This window comes from Rhopilema esculentum, chromosome 18 (genome assembly GCF_057945365.1).
Source record: "Rhopilema esculentum isolate cy_ngs chromosome 18, ASM5794536v1, whole genome shotgun sequence".
In the NCBI taxonomy this organism is placed as follows: domain Eukaryota; kingdom Metazoa; phylum Cnidaria; class Scyphozoa; order Rhizostomeae; family Rhizostomatidae; genus Rhopilema; species Rhopilema esculentum.
This window is the reverse complement of record NC_142832.1, coordinates 8,117,831-8,136,357: the sequence shown is the minus strand read 5'-3', so window position 1 is coordinate 8,136,357 and position 18,527 is coordinate 8,117,831. Positions and strand designations below refer to the sequence as shown.

The window sequence follows — 18,527 nt, the reverse complement described above, 5'->3', positions numbered from 1 at the left end:
ACACTCTATGTTTAAAGGAAATGATAATATTTGACTTACGGATAGTGATGACATACTGGATTCTTAAGACGATTGCTGGTAGCTTGGAAAATGGTGACTGCATAGCAGAGTCCCCGGTTGATGCAATGGTTTTAATATCTTCTCTTGGAGTGTCCCCGATTCCTGAAAGAGTAAATTCATTTTGACAATGTTTGAAGTAGTTTTAATAAGGGCTGTTGTTTACAGACAAAATAAACAGGTAAGACCTACAGTTTTCCGATTCTCAAAGAGTGCGTGCTGCTCGCCGTATAAAAACAATTGAAAAATACAGTTGACTAGCATTATGAAAAATATAAGTTACGTTATGTTAGAATCATAAGCTAAATGAACGTTGATTCCTTAATCAAAGTCTGATTCCTTAATCAAAGTGGAACGTGACAAAATTCAGAATATTACAAAATTCCGTGCTGTTGCAAGATCGCGGTAGGATCACTGCAACGTCACTAAAACATCAAATGAGTTGTTGAGTCAAGAGTTAGACGAGCAGAAATAGTTATTTTTCAAATACTTTGAATTTCTTACCAACAGAAACAACAAAAACTCCACTTCCTTTCAACTTCCTTGACGGTGAGAGCACATTGTCATCAGAGCTTCCTTGTGTAACAACAACAACCACTCTTGGAATCGTAGGTCTAATCCTTCGGAGGACAACCGTTCGAACGAAATTTAGAGCGAAACCAACGTTGCTCTTCTTGTCCTTTTCTGGCTTCAGATTTCTCAAGATATTCTGGATCTGTCGAATCTTTGGTAGTGGTCTTGATTGGAATTTCAAGCGCGGCCTTCTACCGAAAGTGACAAGACTTACCCTAACTGCGCCGATCTTGAACAAACGAACTATATTGTAAAGGAATTTCCTGGTTATGTCAAAGTTCGTATCGTCTGTTGTGTCGACTACAAAAATCAATTCAGCCGGCTTCAAACCTAGAAAGTAATATAATTAGGATGAGAACAGATTCGACATTTTATTGTCATTGAAGAAACTGATGCAGTTCAAATCTGCCAGATCAGTTCTTAGATGAAAATTAATTTTTATAGTTCAACATTAAAGATTGAACAATAGTTTAATCTTTCACTGCTAATCTTTCTATTACCATTGCTTTACTTTTTGCATGGTTTAGAGTTCTCATTCGTAAAGTTGGAGCAAAATAATTCCTTTAAAGACTTAGAAAACACTGCTTGAAAGAGAAACATTCCTTGCAAAAAGCGTGATAGTGATAGGAACAAACTCACTTTGATATGTTATTCCTTTCGTGATCTTATCCCAGTCCCAGATAGATCTGATCTTTTCAATGTCCTTGCTTCCTTGTGGACCAATGGAAGGATCTAGAAGTTTAGAGGTCCATTTAAAGATTTGAAAAATAAATTTCCTCTTTACATTGCCATCAAGCAGAAAATTGCTTATAAAAGCTTACAGAGAGGGTTGCTTGGAGGGCTACATTATGCATTATAATATTGAACGGCTATCAGGGCGTAACGGCCGCCGGTCTTCGGGCAAAGATTTTTATAGTTCAATAGTCCGAAATTTCGTACGGTAAAAGAAGGAAAACATTCAGTAAGATACTTTGGCCCATATCTGTGGAGCAAATTGAAGAGAGCTATCAAGGAGGTGACAACAATAACCCAATTCAAGAAATGTATAAGAAAAATGGACTTAGAAACTCTTTTAGACTGTAGACTTTAGTTTAGTTGTACATAGGATTTTTAGAAATTTTTATGTTTTAATAATTATACTGTAATTTCATATTTTATGCTCTAATTTAACTTTATATACTTTTTTCGTTGTGTCCCCAATTAGCTTGTAAGCTAAATATTTTTTGACACATTAATAAAGTTTTTGATTGATTGATTGATTGATTGAGGCTGTCGCCACTATGTTTTGTTGCTCTGATTTTCATGCTTGCTCACATAAGAAAAACCAGCGAAGCAGTTAATTAGGGAGTGAATTGACAGACATGTTTTTAAAAACTACTTTCTGATAAGTGCAATTGTGATTACTTTACCTGTAGGAGGGGGCATTGGTGGATCAATCACTGGGGTTGGTGGTGGTTTGGGTTGAGTACCAGTGTCTTTTGCTGGTGTAACTTTAATACCTGCCGAAAGAGAAGCAGAGGTGATCTTTGCAATCTTCAATTAAAAATCGCAATCTCATATTGATTTAAAAACTTCTTTTGAGAACATAAAGAAGTCGCATTACCAATGTCTTCTTACCTTTCGTCAAAGTTATACGCAGTTTTCCAATGGCTTTTGGTAGATTTTGCCATTTTTCGACATACACCGTCTCAGAGAAAGGCTTTAGGTCGGTTACTTTAACGGCCGGGAATATACCGATGCTCTGGATATTGACACCGGTTTTCTTGAGTCCAGAAGCTGGACCAGTTATTTCAGCCGGGGTATCTTGTGGACGGTCTGTTAAGAAAACCACTGTTACCTTCTTTCCTGCTTTGACAGGTGCGGTGGCAAACAGCCTGGTAGCGGCAGTCAAAGCCGGTCCAACCTTCCTGCCTGGAGCTCCTCGGTACCTATTTGTGTCCATGCAAAGTATCTTAATCGAATTATCAAGCCAAGAAAGCAATTTTCAAATCTAACTGCAAGATAGATTTAGAAAGCTCATTGAACAATACAATACAAATAAAATGAAAGATACAAATAAAATGAGGTATAAATTTTTCAACCAAGTACATGGCGTTTGTTCTAGGTGTTTATGGTATTCCATCAGATTCAAAAGTATAAATTATGTTCTAGGTCTAAAAAACTGCAAACTTTTTACAAAGACATTGATGAAGCGTCAATGAAAATCTCAAAAACCAGGATATCTGAATGCCTTTCAAGAACTGAAAGGCAGACGCTATTTGGGAGGTTAAAGAAAAACAATTTTCATACTTCATTTTGGCATCGGCCCTAGGTATTCCGAGATATCTAGAAGTAATCTAAAACGAAACAATTTTTAGCATTTAAATAAAATGTTGAAGGTATCAAACTTGAAAACAACTTACGATAAAGAGGAACAGGCTGTCATGAGTGGGCCTAAACCTCTGTAGTTTTTCCAAGTTGCAAAGCGCATGTCGACAGTTCCGCCAAAAAGAATAAATGCAACGTTAGACTCGGATCCAAACAGACGGACAACATTGTAAACGAGTCTTTGAATAATGTTGAAATATTTTCTGTTACTTCCATCTATGACAACGGCAATGTTGACAGTATCAAGACCATATGAAATAAGCTTGTTCTTTGGCGTTTTCCAATGCCAGTTGTATGTGATATCGGTTGGTGATACTGCATAAAAAGTAACAGCAATAGTTAATGCTCTAATTTTTTGTGATACTTCATTAGAAACATGAAAAAGAATTTATGATATAATGGAGAATGATACTGGATAACAAACAATACATCAATACCTTAAATTTGGGAGAGGGACAAGAAAGCAGTCAAACCTTCTAATTAGTGAAGCAACCCACCTTTCTTTATTAAAGTTAGGAGCACAGGCGTTGAACTCAATTATTACTATGCATGCAATTTTTGCCCCCAAAGACTTATTAGTAAAACCTCGTTGTCCTTCTCCAAAATCAGAATTTTATGAAGTACAGACAGATAAGTTTCAGTAATTTGTGATTACGCAAAGCTTCTCTAAAACAATAATATAAAAAGATAAAAACAATGAACATAGTCGTTCTAATAAGTAAAAATTTTGTAAGGTGCTATAGAATAAATTTCAAATATCATGTTATTCTAGCAAAGGTGATGGCAAAAGATTGCAAATAAATGTGTTGGTTTACCCTCAACTCTTCCACTTGATCCAGAATTGGGTGAAGTTTTTCCAACAACTAAAAATGAAAAGTTCAATGAAAAATTTCAATTCTGTAGAGGTGTCAATGATAGGAATTTGATGATAAATTAACGTTAAAGTTTGGATTAGAAAAATTAACTTTTAAAGATTTTGAATCTTTTTTATCATATTTTTGAATAAAAAACAAAGATAAAGATTTATATAAATGTGTTCTATAATATTGATAATATTGACTACATCAATAACAGATATAATTTTAAGAATATAATAACAGATATAATTTTAAGAATATAATACTTTTTTGTAAACTGTCCACGATACTCGTGGTTGTTTTCAGTAATCCGTCAATCTTTGATGCAAATATCTCGCTAGAAGAGAATGGAATGAGGGAAATTTCTCTCTGTTTGAATCCTTTGTCACCAAGATTTACGCGAGGGTTGAAGCCAGTTAAACCAACAGCAAACGTCTTGATGCCTTTATGAAAAATATAGATAAAGAATGAGATCAAGGGAAAACACCACTGTTTACAACAAATGCAATTTCAGTGGGACTAAAATCGGTTACATGAAAAATACCAATATTGTCTGGAGACAAGCAGCAATAAATGATGAGGTAAAAGTTGCTGCAGCTGCTAGTGTTGTGTAGATTATAAGAAATTCAAATGTCGGCACTCAAATGCGCCTGAAAATCTAACAATGTGATTAAGGATGATCTAAAGAAATTAGTCAGTTCTTCATTCAACTGATTGTGATTTAAGTATTTAAGGAATAGCAATAATTGTCGAAATGCGATTTTGTTTGAACACCAGACACAGTTAATGTCTGAGCCAGAAAATGTTGATAAGAGATTCAGATGGATCTGAAAAGTTCTTATCAACGGTTGTTCGCAATTGATTTTGAAACAAGCATGAATGGAACTACAAAGGTATGAAATCTTCTAGTAAAATGCAATTGATTCTTAAAAAAAAGCAGCTACGAACTATTGTTGGTCAGACGATTACAAAACCTTCAATGGCTTATGATGGTTTCAGAGCGTGTCTCAGGGAAGGAAACTTTTTCTTAAAAAATTATCGTCTTCAACATTGTCACAATTAGGGGCTGCTTCAAACGGCCAAACAAACCTCGTTTTCGCAGATTGGCAGCAGGCATAACTACGTCATCCGAAGATTTTCCTTTGGTTATCAAAATAAGAATGTTCTGGTTGCCTGGAGGCGCCGTAGAGAAGGCATTTAAGGCTGCTTGTAGCGCCAGTCCAGTTTTACGTGCTGGTCTGTTGGACTTTGGAAGCTTCCTCACTAACTGTCGGACTTCAGCGCCATTTTTCAATTGCACCCACTGAGCAACACGGTACTGTGCATCACCGAAATCCATCAGAGTGATGTATGTACCAGAGAGTGAGAAGACACGAACAAGATTATAGATGAACCTTCGAATGTATCCGAGATTCTTGGGGAAGAAACCTTCAACAAGGATGGCGACGTTTGCCCCGTTGACAACTGAAATGAAGATTGAAGAATCGAAAATGCATATTCACTTAACCATAGAAGATTCTTACAAAAAAGATACAATAATGAAGGTAAGAAAATAATGTTTGATCATAAAAATTACCTGGATTGCAAAATTTTTTCTTTGCTCAACTTCATCAAAAAGAGATGTTATCCACTCAAAGCATCTCAATGAAACATGAGATAAGCACAAGCGCGAAAGAACTGCCATATCTCGTATCTATTAGCGTCTCTCTCAAAAAGTTTTTGTATCTTGAATATTCTCTTAGAGCAGCCATTTTTAAACTCCGGCCCGCCGAGCGCTTTTCTCAAAAAAAATATTTTTGGCTTGGAAAATTTTAAATTCGATTTAGTTTTGTTTTTGGACTGGCTCTGATATTTTCTTTCTCTCTGCAGTAAATGAAAATGTGCGTCCCGTTGACCAGTAATTGGTCCGAAAGGGAGTACAAAAATAGGAAATGCTTTATTTAATCTTTTAAACGTTTTATAGCAAAATATTTTACTGATTTCATTGAATTCAATAGGTCGTTGATAAACTCACCATGACCTCACCCCTCTCTTCACTTTCTGAGATCCCAGGCCTAAGGCCAGACTTAATCTTTAGTTTATAAAGTTCATGCTTATTAGCGTATGTGTATGAGGCAGCGTGTGTGGACTAGAGCACTGGATAATGCTTTATTGCCAAATTGTGTTTTATTCATTTTTCTCTTCATCTTATTTTGACTTCATTCATTTGTAAAAAGATTGATTATTCGCTGTTACGCTAAGATAATTCTAAAACTTTGGAAAACCCTTTCTTTTCATGTCAACATTAAAATGGATAAAACTGTGGAACCGTTAGCTTTTCTCCCGTCAAATTCTATTTTAGATGCAGTTTCTGGCCATCTCTAAATTATTTTGATCTAAAAATTTTTTTGCCGCCACTTTAAAATACGTTTCGCCCTCCCTGGATCCAATTAACGTCGTAACCTAAAAATAGCACAAATGTCTTCTGATTCAACCTGGTATAGTAAAAGAAACGCATGCTGCAAACTTTTGTGTAAATCATTTTTTTTGGCTCCTTATACCTTGCTACAGTTTAAAGCTTTTAGTCCCCTTCTCCTAGAAAATTATCCCTGGCCTTGGGTGTGTAAATCCGTCGAGTATTGCACATTGAGCCATTCCCTCTAACATCAAGCCAGCATCATGTTCCTAAATGCTATCATCACCCTCCCTTTTTCTCTCCTCTCATCCACCATTCCAAAACGTATCTCATGAAAATAAGTGCACTACCTAGATTTTATGAATTTGGAATCTAACAAGTAATAACATTTCTGCCTATCTTATCTCTAAATTAGCCTGGTAAGTATGAGATCTGAACTTTATTTTGTGCAACTTTTTTGACACAAGCCATGTAAAAGTCGAAAACTCCGCATCTTAGAAAATCCGCATGTTTTTTTCTGGCCCGACACTCAAAACAATTAAGAACCCCTGTCTTAGAGTATAGCAAACACTAACTGACAGTTATCAAGTTCTCGTGTGACAGGCCAAAACTGTTATTCACCTCCGTATTTAATTCCCTTGTATCTTTTTGGCCAATCCCAAGTCTTCAGCACTGAAAGGGTTTCCTTGTTTCCTAAAAAGTTTTATAAGAATCGTTAAAAATTACTAAGTACTAGATTACTTTTATGTGATATAAAAATAAACATTTCATTATCTGTTACGAGCGGCAATCATAAAGGGAGCACTATATTTGTGAGCATAATGTGAGCATTTATAAAAAAAAGACAATTATCCACTTTAATGGCACATGATAATCTTTCATTCAGGTTTTGCACTACAAATTTATCGCTAAATAATCAAAGCTCTAAATAACAGACTCTACTTCTTCTTTGCCTACAGAATAACTGAATCTTAATTGAAGATTGATAGATTATCATAATTATAGCTGTATCAAAATGTCATCCAATTTCTAATTGATTTTTTACAGCAACAGTGCATTCAATGTATCAAAGAAAGCTTTGTTATGTATTGAATATTATTATGGCAATGCTATTAGTGTTTCTCAACAGCGTCAGATGAGCTGATATTTTGTATTATGTAAGGCTAAACTGCAAACGTTTTCCTTCATTTGGCATCATAACAGGCTCGATAATGATGTTTTATGGTCATATAATTTTTCATAATATTTATAATAAATGTTGACCTATTTTGATGCTTCTGCTACAATGAAAATTCATCTATAACGACTGTTTGCCCTGCAACTTCTCCTAAACTGTCCCACCAAACCTAGAAATCGGTGATAACTGCCTTTGGCCAATCTCTGCCTTTGGCCAACCAACTGGAGACTAAAGTTTCTTCAAAACGCCTTAAAGTATATAGAATTAGCAAAATCTAGAAACTTACCAACGTTAATTGTAATCGCAGATCCTTCACCAGTATCTAAGAATGAGACAAATAAAGTGTAGAAACTACTTTTTTTCAGTTTTAATCTAGAGTAACAGGTTTGTTGTTTGCGATATTTGTGTTGTCTGTATCAACAGAAACTGGTTCAGCTTTAACTACCAGCATTGTTGAGAACTGTTTCTTCTTTTACTAGCTCTATTATCTTTTTTGTCATTATTATGACTGGTATGTAAACTAAAACAAATGCGAACGAAGCAGGGACGGACTTCAGGTTTAGGGAGATGTTAGATAACAATTGGATTTTGGTACCACACTGGAAAATGATGGAAACGCCCATTTTCAAAATTTTGTTCTTAACTTTAAGATAAAGAGAATAAAAAGATAAATGAAGTAAAATCTTGGCGTTATTAGATTGCTACTGACTGCCAACAAATGACTTTTACAAAATGGAAGCAAAATTATCCGAACGACACAGGATTATTGGGGATGTCACACCCCCTACATCCCCCCACTAAATCCGTGCCTGGAACGAAGAAAAACATAAAATAACATTCTGTTAACCTTGTTTGATAATCTCCTGAATGGCTTTGAATCTATCAGGGGTGACAAACGATCTTTTCTGTCCATAAACAACCAAATTGGGGGTTGTGGCGATTTTCTTCAACTCGTCAATGTATTTATTGGCTTTTGGATTGATGCCATACGCCAAAACCTTGATTTTCTTTCCTCTGAACTTGTCACCAATTGCCTGCATAACTTCCCCGTCACTTGTTGCTCCTGTGGTAAGCACAAAGAGAATATTTGGGAGGGAGTTGCGTCGTCTCTGGGTTTCAAACTGCTTGAACATCTCTGCCATGGCAAGTCCAGTTTTTCTGTATCCACCTCTAATGACAGGTATTGAGTTGATGACTCCCTATGAATAACAAGGGAATTAATAATTGGATAACGATAAAGGTAGGATATCGTTGAATTTCGTTATCAAGAGCTATAAAGGAAAGAACGGCGCTATTATCATTCGTCTGCTCCCTACCGAATGTGGCGGAAAACATAGACACCAGTATACTTGTGCAGATTTTTTATGCCAACAATATACCACTTGTCTTTCTTGGTTTTCTTAGTTCGATTCTGTTTCTTTACAAATGTGGTAAAGTTTAATCCCATTAAGTGGGACCTTCAAACAGGGGTAAGGAAATGTTCTGTCATAGCGACAGTCCAACTTACCCGTGCACGTCATTATACTTGATAAAGTTTGAAAATCCTAAAGGAATTGAAAACCAGTCTAACTGAGTCCGAGGTATCGTGGTATTGAAAACTGATTCCGAAGTCCCACTGAGTGTCCGAGGTATCCGGGATACGACTTAACAGGATTCAACTGTATTTTGAAATTATTGAGAAATTTCGTACCTGTATTGCAGCCGGGCTATCAAAGGACCTCCAGTCACAGACACGGGACTGCGTTGGGCCATATGCATAAATTGTGACGCTAGTGCCTTGAAGCTGGAACAGCCGAATGTAGTTGAACACCAGTTTTTGTATGAACTTACGGGAAGGCGGGTTTGAAGTATCAAGCAAGAAGCCAACATTTGCCTTACCACAGGCTAAGATACAGAAAAGGATTAGGTCAATTACGATGATTCGGTTATCAATCTTCATTTTTGATCAAAATCCTTTAAAAATGCAATATTTGTAACGTATTGTCAAACGAAAGGCTTTTAACTCAACATTGATTAGGAGTTGAGAAATGAAATTGAATAGACGACTACCTTATTATATTTCTTCTATGTTGCTTGTTCACAAAAACGTATCAAAATGCATTGATTATAACTCGGTTCTAAGTAACTATACCTATATGGTTGACATGAAATCTGTTTTATTTGAAAACGTGGAAGTCGTAAATATACCGGATTCCTTACTGACTTTTCAAAATTAAAAACTTGTTTCCGTTAAAGGTAATGTGTCCAGCTAAAGCAAACGATTCTGCGGGGGTTTTAGAAGCATGCGGCTGCGGGGGTTAATCTATCATGCTGCGAGGTCAGCTTTTCATGTGAGCAGTTTAGCATCGCAAAAGTACTAACCAATCGCAAACCGTTATTTTGATGGGTGGCTTGACAAGTTGGGTATACGCAGTCCTTTTATATGGACCCATTACCTTTAAGCCATTACAAAATACAAAAACGTTTATAGCCTTAGGGGAACAATTTCAACCGGTAATAACTTACTTCCGTATTTTAGACCTTTGACGTATTTGTACCAGTTCCACATCGAGTGGTACCAAACTACAAGAGAGAGAAAATCACAATGTGAAAAAATACAAGAAGATTTCTCTTCTCCTTTGCCTATGCTGTAAAACCATTCTGTATTAGTTTCATTGTAAATATCTAACTAGGAAGTTTTTTTAGGCCAATAGGCAATAGTCAATAATAGAGAATCGCATTAAGGATTTTAGCAAAACTGTTGGTGGTTCTTCATTCTCCCGACAGAAGATTCTATTGAAAATGTAATCTGTTGAAAATTGTGACTAAAGTGCTTTTGTTTATTTCTACTAGTTTTATTTTAAACAGCTTAAATTACTTATCAAACGAAATATTGTTTTATGGTAATTAAGAAAATCTGGGTAGTTTTCTCTCTGATCCACGCCTTCCTGCCTCTACTGCTCGAGGATTTTTTTTCTGAATGAATTTTTCAAAAACGTAACATATGATGCAAATATAATGATATTTTTTGTTAGAACGTGTATTTGGCTGTGAAGGTGCTGGAAAATGGAAATACGGGAAGGTGTAGTGTTTAACGAATGCCTGAAGCAAGATTCATTTAGGCGTATAAAGAAACGCAACGTCATGTTTAGGAGATCTGTGATAATGGAACGTACCTCCACCATATCCGTCAAGCCCTAAAAAGTAAGAAACAGGTTAGAGACTATTGGCTTTTTATGGTACAACTACTTGAAAGAGGTTTACACAGAAGAAGAACCAAAAGAATATAAAGTAGGATACGAATTTGTACGATTTTAGAGACAAAAAGTGATTTGCTGCAAATAACAAAATAACAAAATAAAATAACATAAACAAAATCAACAAAATAACATCGAATGTCCTTAAAAGATGAAAAAGTTTCTGACTTGATGAAAGATGTTAAGCAACAGTAATGTGCATTAAAAGCTCAATTGCAATTCAACGTACATCTGACAAGGCGGTTAGCCAGCCTTAGCAATATTGGTGGCCTGACTCCCAGTGGTGATACAAGGTGAGCGTAGGTCGTTGCTCTGAAAATCATTCCCGGCTTTGTCATCATTGTCAACTCTTCAAGAATAAGACGAGTTCCAAAGCCAATCACGTAGACCTTCACGCCAAGTCGCTTGAGAGTTTTTGCCGCAGACTGCAACTTGTATATGCAACCGTATGAACGACCGCGAGTAAATATGAACAAGACTTGCTTTTGCCCTGGTGTTTTAGCTTTGCTTGCTGCAAACATTCTGGCAGCTTGTTCCATTGCCTCGCCTGTGCGTCTGCTTCGCGTATTGTCTCCCCTCAACCGGGCCATGGCAGCCTGGAGTTGCTGCTCTGTTGCAAATCTTTGAAAAGAGCTAACCTGTATATGAACATTCAACAGGACTTAGGTGTAAGCTGAATGCTTGTCGTACTTTAAGCAACTCAATGTACAGTTGCCTAGCTACCATTATTTATCTACATTGCAAAAAACATAGAATGTTGCTGTTACGGCCAGATCCATCAATTAAATCAAGGAAAAATGAAGTGATTGCAACATCATTCCGAAGATAAGAGCGGATAATGCTGACGATCCCAAAGCCATAAAACTACAATTTTCGTTCATTTTAGTTTGACACGTTTCTAGAGAGTGATCTTTTGGTTTTTTTCCATTTTTGCCTCCACTATTCTTCTGGCTGTATATAAACATGCAAAACCATTCTGGTGCCTCATCTGGCATATATTTACTCTTTTTGGGTGTTTCTCCTAGCATCATTTTTGGAACAAACTTTCAAATAATTGTGAATGGCCACAGAGTTGTTATGAAGACTCAGGCCCCCCTGTGGTCTCGTCACTGAACTGTAGTTTCTAGCAGTGTATTGTAAATTTTTATGAGCATAAAAAACTGTCTGATTTGGAGCAATGATACATTTCTAACTTGACTAAATAGCAAACGAAGCAATGATTTCAATTGCATACCTGGTTATAACCTTTTCCAAATGAAGCAATAGTGAAAAAAGACGACTTGATTGGAAGAACTTTGGCCAGGTTAAAAGACAGTCTTTGCATAATAGGCATATGTTTGCGAATGGATGCATCAACAAGAAATGCGGCATGGGCTGGAGTGCTGGCACCTGTAAAAAACGCACACAAGTGAAGCGTCTTTCCACTGCATCATTAAGCGTTCGTTTCTTTCCAAAGCGTTATATAAAGCGTCAAAATTTTGTTCTGGAATCTATGTTTAGAAAAGGCAGCTTCATTTTCAAAAGTGTCTAATGAACAATAGCTATTTCGACGTAGTGTGTAGCGTTGCCGTGTTAAGAGAAATGAACCTGATGCAAAACGGATGCAGTGTCGTGTGAACAGCAGAAATATTCGTATCCTATTTGGTCAGTGATTCGGTCTAGTATAGTGTAAACAGGGCTTTAGATTTAGACCAACACTATGTGTTCTCACGCGCAAGATACCATTTGTCTTCATTCTTCCACTTGATGTCATTTTGATTTTTAGAAGGAAGAGAACATTATTTCTGCAAATTCTATTGCTAGCAAGAAAGGTTTTAAAATATTTTGATGAAAATACATTATTCTCTCGTTCTAAGCCATCATTTGCCTTTTCTAATACATTTAATGAAATAAAAATGTTTGATTTTTTGCGTTCATATCAAGCAATGAAAATTTTCCAGGTATCTTTCTCATTTTAGATTTTCCTTAGATACTGCATAAAGTTGGCCGTTTTGATAGGCTTTTCTTTGCACAAGACACTACTGTAAATATTCTGCAAAGCAAGCGATTTTCAGAAGAGGTCACAGAATCACAGAAACATAGAGTAATGGAGGAATCAGTCAAGAACATTGTTTGGTACTTTCAGCCTGTTCAATGAAATGTTCTGTTAAATGAAATGGCAATGAATGTAAAGAAAAGGGTTTCCTTACTTTTTAACTTAACAAACTGTCTCCAATTCCAAGAAAGTAGTTTGGTATTCCAGCTAGAAATCTGTGCTGGCATCAACATTGGTGGCCTTTTTCCAGTCAAAAGCAGCTTATTCTTCATAGGAGCACGCAATTTAATTGGAGGCCTTCTGGTTAACCTCTTTTTTTTCCTTCCAAACAATCCTTTGACAAACCTCGAAGCTTTTGCTCCCGCTTTTCTTAACCCAGAAAACAAGCCACGTGCAGTACCAGAAATCATCCCTCGGAATGTCCGTACTTCCGCCTCTTGTGGTTCTGAAATGTGAAATGGTTTCATATCATCGAATGATTAGATGCTCAATCGAACTAAATGTTTAATATTGACCAAAATAGTGTCTTGGCGGTTGTACCAAAGAGCCAGACTCTAACAGCTCTCTAAAACGCCTTGTAATGTCTTTTTACCAATAGAAAGTTAATAAACATTACGGTTCGAAACATCATTACAATTGTAGAATATAGAATAGCTGTTGAAATTTTACATAGACGTAATGCAACTCAAAATTATTTGTAACCGATTTCAATTATAACTTTTATTGCAGTTGAAAAGAATAAAATATGCTTCATTCACCGCATTCAGCCATTGGAACTTCTTCATCTTCGCCATCATCATCTTCATTATCAAAGTATTCTTCGGGATTTGCAATTTCCACCTCTTGTGTGTTGTCTGCAAGGCTATCTCCACTTCTTGCCTCAGCTGAAACATCAGTATCAGAGCCGTTAGAACCTGCATCTTCTGCAGCTGTATTCGTGACATCTTCGCTGTCTCCTGCACCTTCTGCTGGAGCACCTTCTAATTCAGCATTTCCAGCATCTTCAACTCCGTCGTTCACATCCATGGTGCTGTCAGCATCTTCACCATCGATGCCGTCTACCTCACTGCTAGCATTGGCATCGTCAACAGCTTCTGCATCTTCTTCTGAATCGAATCCGTCATCATTTTCGAGCCCAGCATCATCAATGCTTTCGTCATCGCTGCTTTCATCTTCGCTGCTTTCGTCGTCACTGCTTTCGTCGTCACTGCCTTCATCGTCACTGCTTTCATCATATGCAACGTAATCTGAACCGACTTCATCGTCTGCTTGACCATCAGCATCTACTTCAGCGTCGACATCCATCGCATTCTCAGCTCCTGCACTGTTGCTGTCTCCATCAACTACTTCGGATTCTGCATTGGAATCGGAACCTTCTTCCTTGTCCGCAACAGCCCCGCCTTCAGCGTCAGCCGTATCGTCTGGTTGTGTGGCATCTTCACCCGCAGAATCATCTTCTTCGAGGTCTCCACCATCATCATCATCAGTTGTTTCAAGTTGAGATTCGTCTTCCGTGAGTTCATCTGAGGGTGTTGTTGTCTTCGATTCGGCGTATTTTGCATCATCTGGCATTGCGGCTGCATCAATAGGAGTCGATGCTTCATCAGCTTTTGTTGCACTTGAATCTGTTAAAGACATAGAAATTTACTGAGCATTTCAGTACATTTTGCCCGTAGCATTTTCTCTGGATGAAACCAACCTCTGCTAGTCAAAATCACTGTTTCTTTAGCGAGGAAGTGATCAAACGACAGGACTGTTTTTATCTGAGAAAGGCAACTAAAACAGCAGAAGGTGCACGGACCAGGGATTGGTCGTCAATACTAAGAATGTGATAGTTTCAACATGCAAGGACATTCAAGGCAGTTGATCAAGAGTATTAAAACCAAATATATGGATTGAGTTTCCTGTTTATTTCAAACAGGCATGCTTTATTTAGAACTTTGTTATTTTAAATACTTTCAATGTTCACAATTTAATATTGGCTTAAAAATTTCTAACATTTGAAACAATTTTGTAGTACTTTTTTTAGGCTATTTCTGACAAATAACAGAAGAATAACTCTTGAAACCTTGCTGCGTTGAAGCTTTAGCGGTATCATCGCCAGTCGACTCTTCCACGGGAGCACTGTTATCCTGCTGTTTAGTCTCTTTTGCATCAGAGCTTTCGTTATCACTAGCAGCAGCGTCTTTATTTTCCTCGGCTTGCTCATCTGTCGTGCCGCCTTCTAGCATTGTTTGCGGTGTTGTCTGGACATCGCCCGCGTCCGCAGCTACTTCATCTCTTCTTTTACCAGTCAAGGCTAATGTGTCATCAACCTGCTTTAAGAAATAACAATTATCAACATTCTAATCATTACATATTTAATATTTGAATCAATGCAAACACTATGTCAAATTTGTGAACACTATATCAGAGGTAGGCATCAAAGATCTTCAACGTATAAAACTAGCCTCTACTCACCTGTGCGGCATTTGCGGGTGCGTTTGCTGCTGGTGAAGATACACCTTTACTTCTAGTCGCAGCTTGCATGTCGGCCCCAGCATCCTCTGCCCCAGTATCATCTTCAGCCATTGTATCTTCTTTTCCAGCATCTTCAGCCGCAGCATCTTCCACTGAGGCACCTTCGGGCTCGTCAGCTAAAACACCATCCTCGCTATTTGCATCTTCATCTGCTTCGGCGTCGGTAACATCCGCGTCATCTTCGCTTGCATTGTCAGAGCCATCGACTTCTGACTCGGCTTCCTCTACAGCATCATCAACGCCATTGTCTTCTGAAGCAGAGCTGTTGTCTTCAAGCTCTTCAGAGGAGGCTAAAAGTAAGATTTATGAAGTTTAAATGCGATATTATACAATCCATTTTGAACTCACTCGGGGAGAAACACTTTATACCAACAGGATTCCCTTTCCTTAATGGAATTCAGTCCTCACAAAACATCGTAGATAATATCGGATCTTCAATCGGTTTTCATGTGACTATGTTTTCTTGCTCGCCATTTTGCTAACACAGATTCTCATACCATGGCCAATGTCAGACAATCTCATGCACTTATCAGATGACGCTTAATGCATAGTTCAGCATACCCTAAGAAAACAAAGCAAGTCATTGGGGATATGTTTAAGTGGATTTGATGTCCATCTCACTTACCATCTTCATCATCTTCAGCATCCTCATCGCTGTAATCATTGATATTGCTGATGTCACTCATGACTTGCTCGTCATCACTTTCAGTGAAGTTGGCATCGCTGTCGTCGTCATCATCATCCGCAGCAGAATCTTCGTCATCATCATAATCATCATATGACTCATCACTCTCGTTCTCGAAGCTCATTTCCTCAACATCAGATTCCGAGCTTTCTCCATCCGAGAGGTCAGTGATTTCGTTGTCGTCGTTATCGTTGAACTCGCTGTTTTCGACTTCATCGTCATCGTAATCAGCTTGCTCTTTATCAACAACTGGATAGAGACAACCAACAGCTGTTTCACGAATTTTGCAAATACTAATCACGTAAAATAAACATATGTGCAACTTCAACCTTGATATTTCTCACTGTCTTGTAATACAACAGATTTCATAAATTTCAGTGTATTCTGCAATACCTGAGCCGTTGCCATAAACAACTCAAACATAATAATCTAGAAACAAGTTTGGATCAAACCTTGTTCTGCTTGGTCTTCATCCTGGACATCGTCTGAAATGTCCGAATCGGCAAACTCGCTGTTAGAGAAATCAATCTCTGCTTTCTTGTGCAAATGACCTGCTTTAGAATGCTCAGCTCCCTTTGACTGGTGTTTCTTTTCATTTTCAGCTTTTTTATGATGTCCTCCTTTCTCGTGCTCTGCGTTGGTGACACATCCCAGAACCAACAGAGCTAGCAATGCTAACGCAATACGCAGGTAGCCCCTGTGTTAAACGTGAATTTAAAGGATAAGATTAAATTAATCAAGACTTTTGCTCTGTTAAAAACACAGAACGTTCGATAAAAAACTGACAAGCGTCACACTCGCTGATTTTCTTTTTGTTATAATCTTAAACAATTATAACCTTTTATACAATTACAGATACTTAAGCAATTGAAGAATCAGATGTAAAGAAATGCGAAAAATTAACACTTGTACGTAAGATTAACGCTACTTAAAATAAAACTAAATATTCAAAACTTCTCAGGACACTGTGCGAGGACAGTAGACTCCACAATTTCAATTTAGATAACAGCAGTAAATCATTTTGGTGTGTAATTTCTGATAGCATTAGGCAAAACAGTTATCAGTGATTATTTGTAAGTACAAACGAGATCCGATATAAAGTAATCTGTTTGTTACTATTAAGATACGATTGAGAATCAAGCTATAAACTATGATACTATAGCATTGAGACTCTTACCTGCTTCGGAGAAACATAGTTGCGCCAGCGGCGTGAACAAACTAGACTGAAATAACTAAAATGGTACAGCTCATAACCTTACTATAAGGTAAGCGCGCTAGTCCGTTAAAAAAGTGTCGTCGGCTTGACGGGCTGGATGTAGTAATCAATAGCCCGATGAGCAGTGAGACAATGCACTAAATGCTCCCTGTCCAAGAGCTATACGCATCAATGAACAATATTATAAGACTTGCATAAGAAGACAATATGCGCAAATTTTTCATAGTTTTGTATGAATACTCGTAGAATCAGCTGATTGGTCGACAAGATAATTGTTTATACCAGCATTTACGAATCACCAGCTACCCCAAAATTCTACGTGGAATCCACAAGTCACCCTTCTTGAGTTGTATTTTCTCGTCAACCATAACAACGAAGGAAGATCATTTGCAAAGATCTTTTCAATTCAGCAACTAGTTTGTAAAAACTTATTTAAAAACATTGTAATATCAAACATTAAGCATTTTGAAAAAATTACGTTTCAAGTTTTGCTATTAGCATAGTAGTTAAAGCCTGGTTTTCACTGGAGTCACAAAGGTCGTAAGGATCGTAAGAAACACAATTTTTAAGATTTCATGACGCTTATGATCAAGTGAAAACACCAAGAATCATAATCGTAAAATAATTAGCACTTGATATTATCTCTTAAAATTTGTGACATGAGGATCGTAAAGATCAAAAACTTTTTCATCTTTACGATCCTTACGACCGTTTATGCATTTTACCTTGCATTGTAATGAACTGTTATTTGTCACATTGAAACAAATTTTCAGTTTCTCAGTATCATTTTTTACGCCTCTTCTTTAGAACTCTAATAAGAGACGTACTTTTTTAGTTAAAAAACACGTGCGTGTAGAAACAAGTTATGGGGCTTACTAGAAATTAATCTAGGATGTGATTCAACTTATTGGAGACAATTCAAGATGAAAAATGTTTTACAGATTAAACTAATGTTTGGCTGCGAGTAGAGAAGAGACATTTGAAAATCTGCCCTGGAAGGTTGGCTATACTGTTGCGGAGCCCTTCTGCATAACGTAGGAGCAAACAAATAAAATTGCTTTTGAGTATGTTTCACATTTATGAAGAACATTTAAGAATTTTAGGACAATTTCACTGAGCATTGTTTATGGTGTTCCACGGTAAAATATAATTTATAAGTACATCTTCTTTGCTCCTTATGACATCCTGAAGGCCAGCATAAAAATTGAAATTTTCGGCCTGAATAGCGACATTAAAAGTATACAGGGTCTCAGTGAAGAAATGTTTTTCAGGTAGAGTTCTATTCCTTAAGTCTCACGTAGTCGTAAGGTTCTACACAAGATCTTACATCTAGATCTAACAACTGGAATTCCTGAATCTCAGTCGAAGTACAGGTGTGACTGTCGTTTAGACATTGGTACTGAAAAAAC

General features: G+C 37.1%; 1 protein-coding gene across 3 annotated transcripts in view; it reads right to left on the bottom strand.

The window, feature by feature from the left end:
* LOC135680931 (uncharacterized) overlaps nt 1-17,239 on the bottom strand; it is a 32,136-nt gene extending 14,897 nt beyond the window's left edge. For 2 of the 3 annotated variants that reach the window (XM_065195176.2, XM_065195178.2), the window contains exons 1-24: nt 17,080-17,239; nt 16,355-16,599; nt 15,843-16,151; nt 15,158-15,507; nt 14,766-15,015; nt 13,456-14,322; nt 12,852-13,142; nt 11,897-12,051; nt 10,892-11,300; nt 10,582-10,602; nt 9,932-9,988; nt 9,117-9,310; nt 8,274-8,625; nt 7,713-7,748; nt 6,871-6,942; nt 4,944-5,318; nt 4,121-4,297; nt 3,813-3,860; nt 3,033-3,312; nt 2,248-2,558; nt 2,040-2,129; nt 1,270-1,362; nt 562-960; nt 40-162 (exon numbers count right to left, since the gene is read on the bottom strand). In XM_065195176.2, coding sequence (XP_065051248.2) covers nt 40-162; nt 562-960; nt 1,270-1,362; nt 2,040-2,129; nt 2,248-2,558; nt 3,033-3,312; nt 3,813-3,860; nt 4,121-4,297; nt 4,944-5,318; nt 6,871-6,942; nt 7,713-7,748; nt 8,274-8,625; nt 9,117-9,310; nt 9,932-9,988; nt 10,582-10,602; nt 10,892-11,300; nt 11,897-12,051; nt 12,852-13,142; nt 13,456-14,322; nt 14,766-15,015; nt 15,158-15,507; nt 15,843-16,151; nt 16,355-16,599; nt 17,080-17,096 — 5,521 coding nt within the window. In that variant the 5' untranslated portion in view covers nt 17,097-17,239. The remainder of the gene's footprint in view (nt 1-39; nt 163-561; nt 961-1,269; nt 1,363-2,039; nt 2,130-2,247; nt 2,559-3,032; nt 3,313-3,812; nt 3,861-4,120; nt 4,298-4,943; nt 5,319-6,870; nt 6,943-7,712; nt 7,749-8,273; nt 8,626-9,116; nt 9,311-9,931; nt 9,989-10,581; nt 10,603-10,891; nt 11,301-11,896; nt 12,052-12,851; nt 13,143-13,455; nt 14,323-14,765; nt 15,016-15,157; nt 15,508-15,842; nt 16,152-16,354; nt 16,600-17,079) is intronic. The other variant, XM_065195177.2, reaches the window with a different exon arrangement.
* Between the last annotated feature and the right edge of the window lie 1,288 nt (nt 17,240-18,527).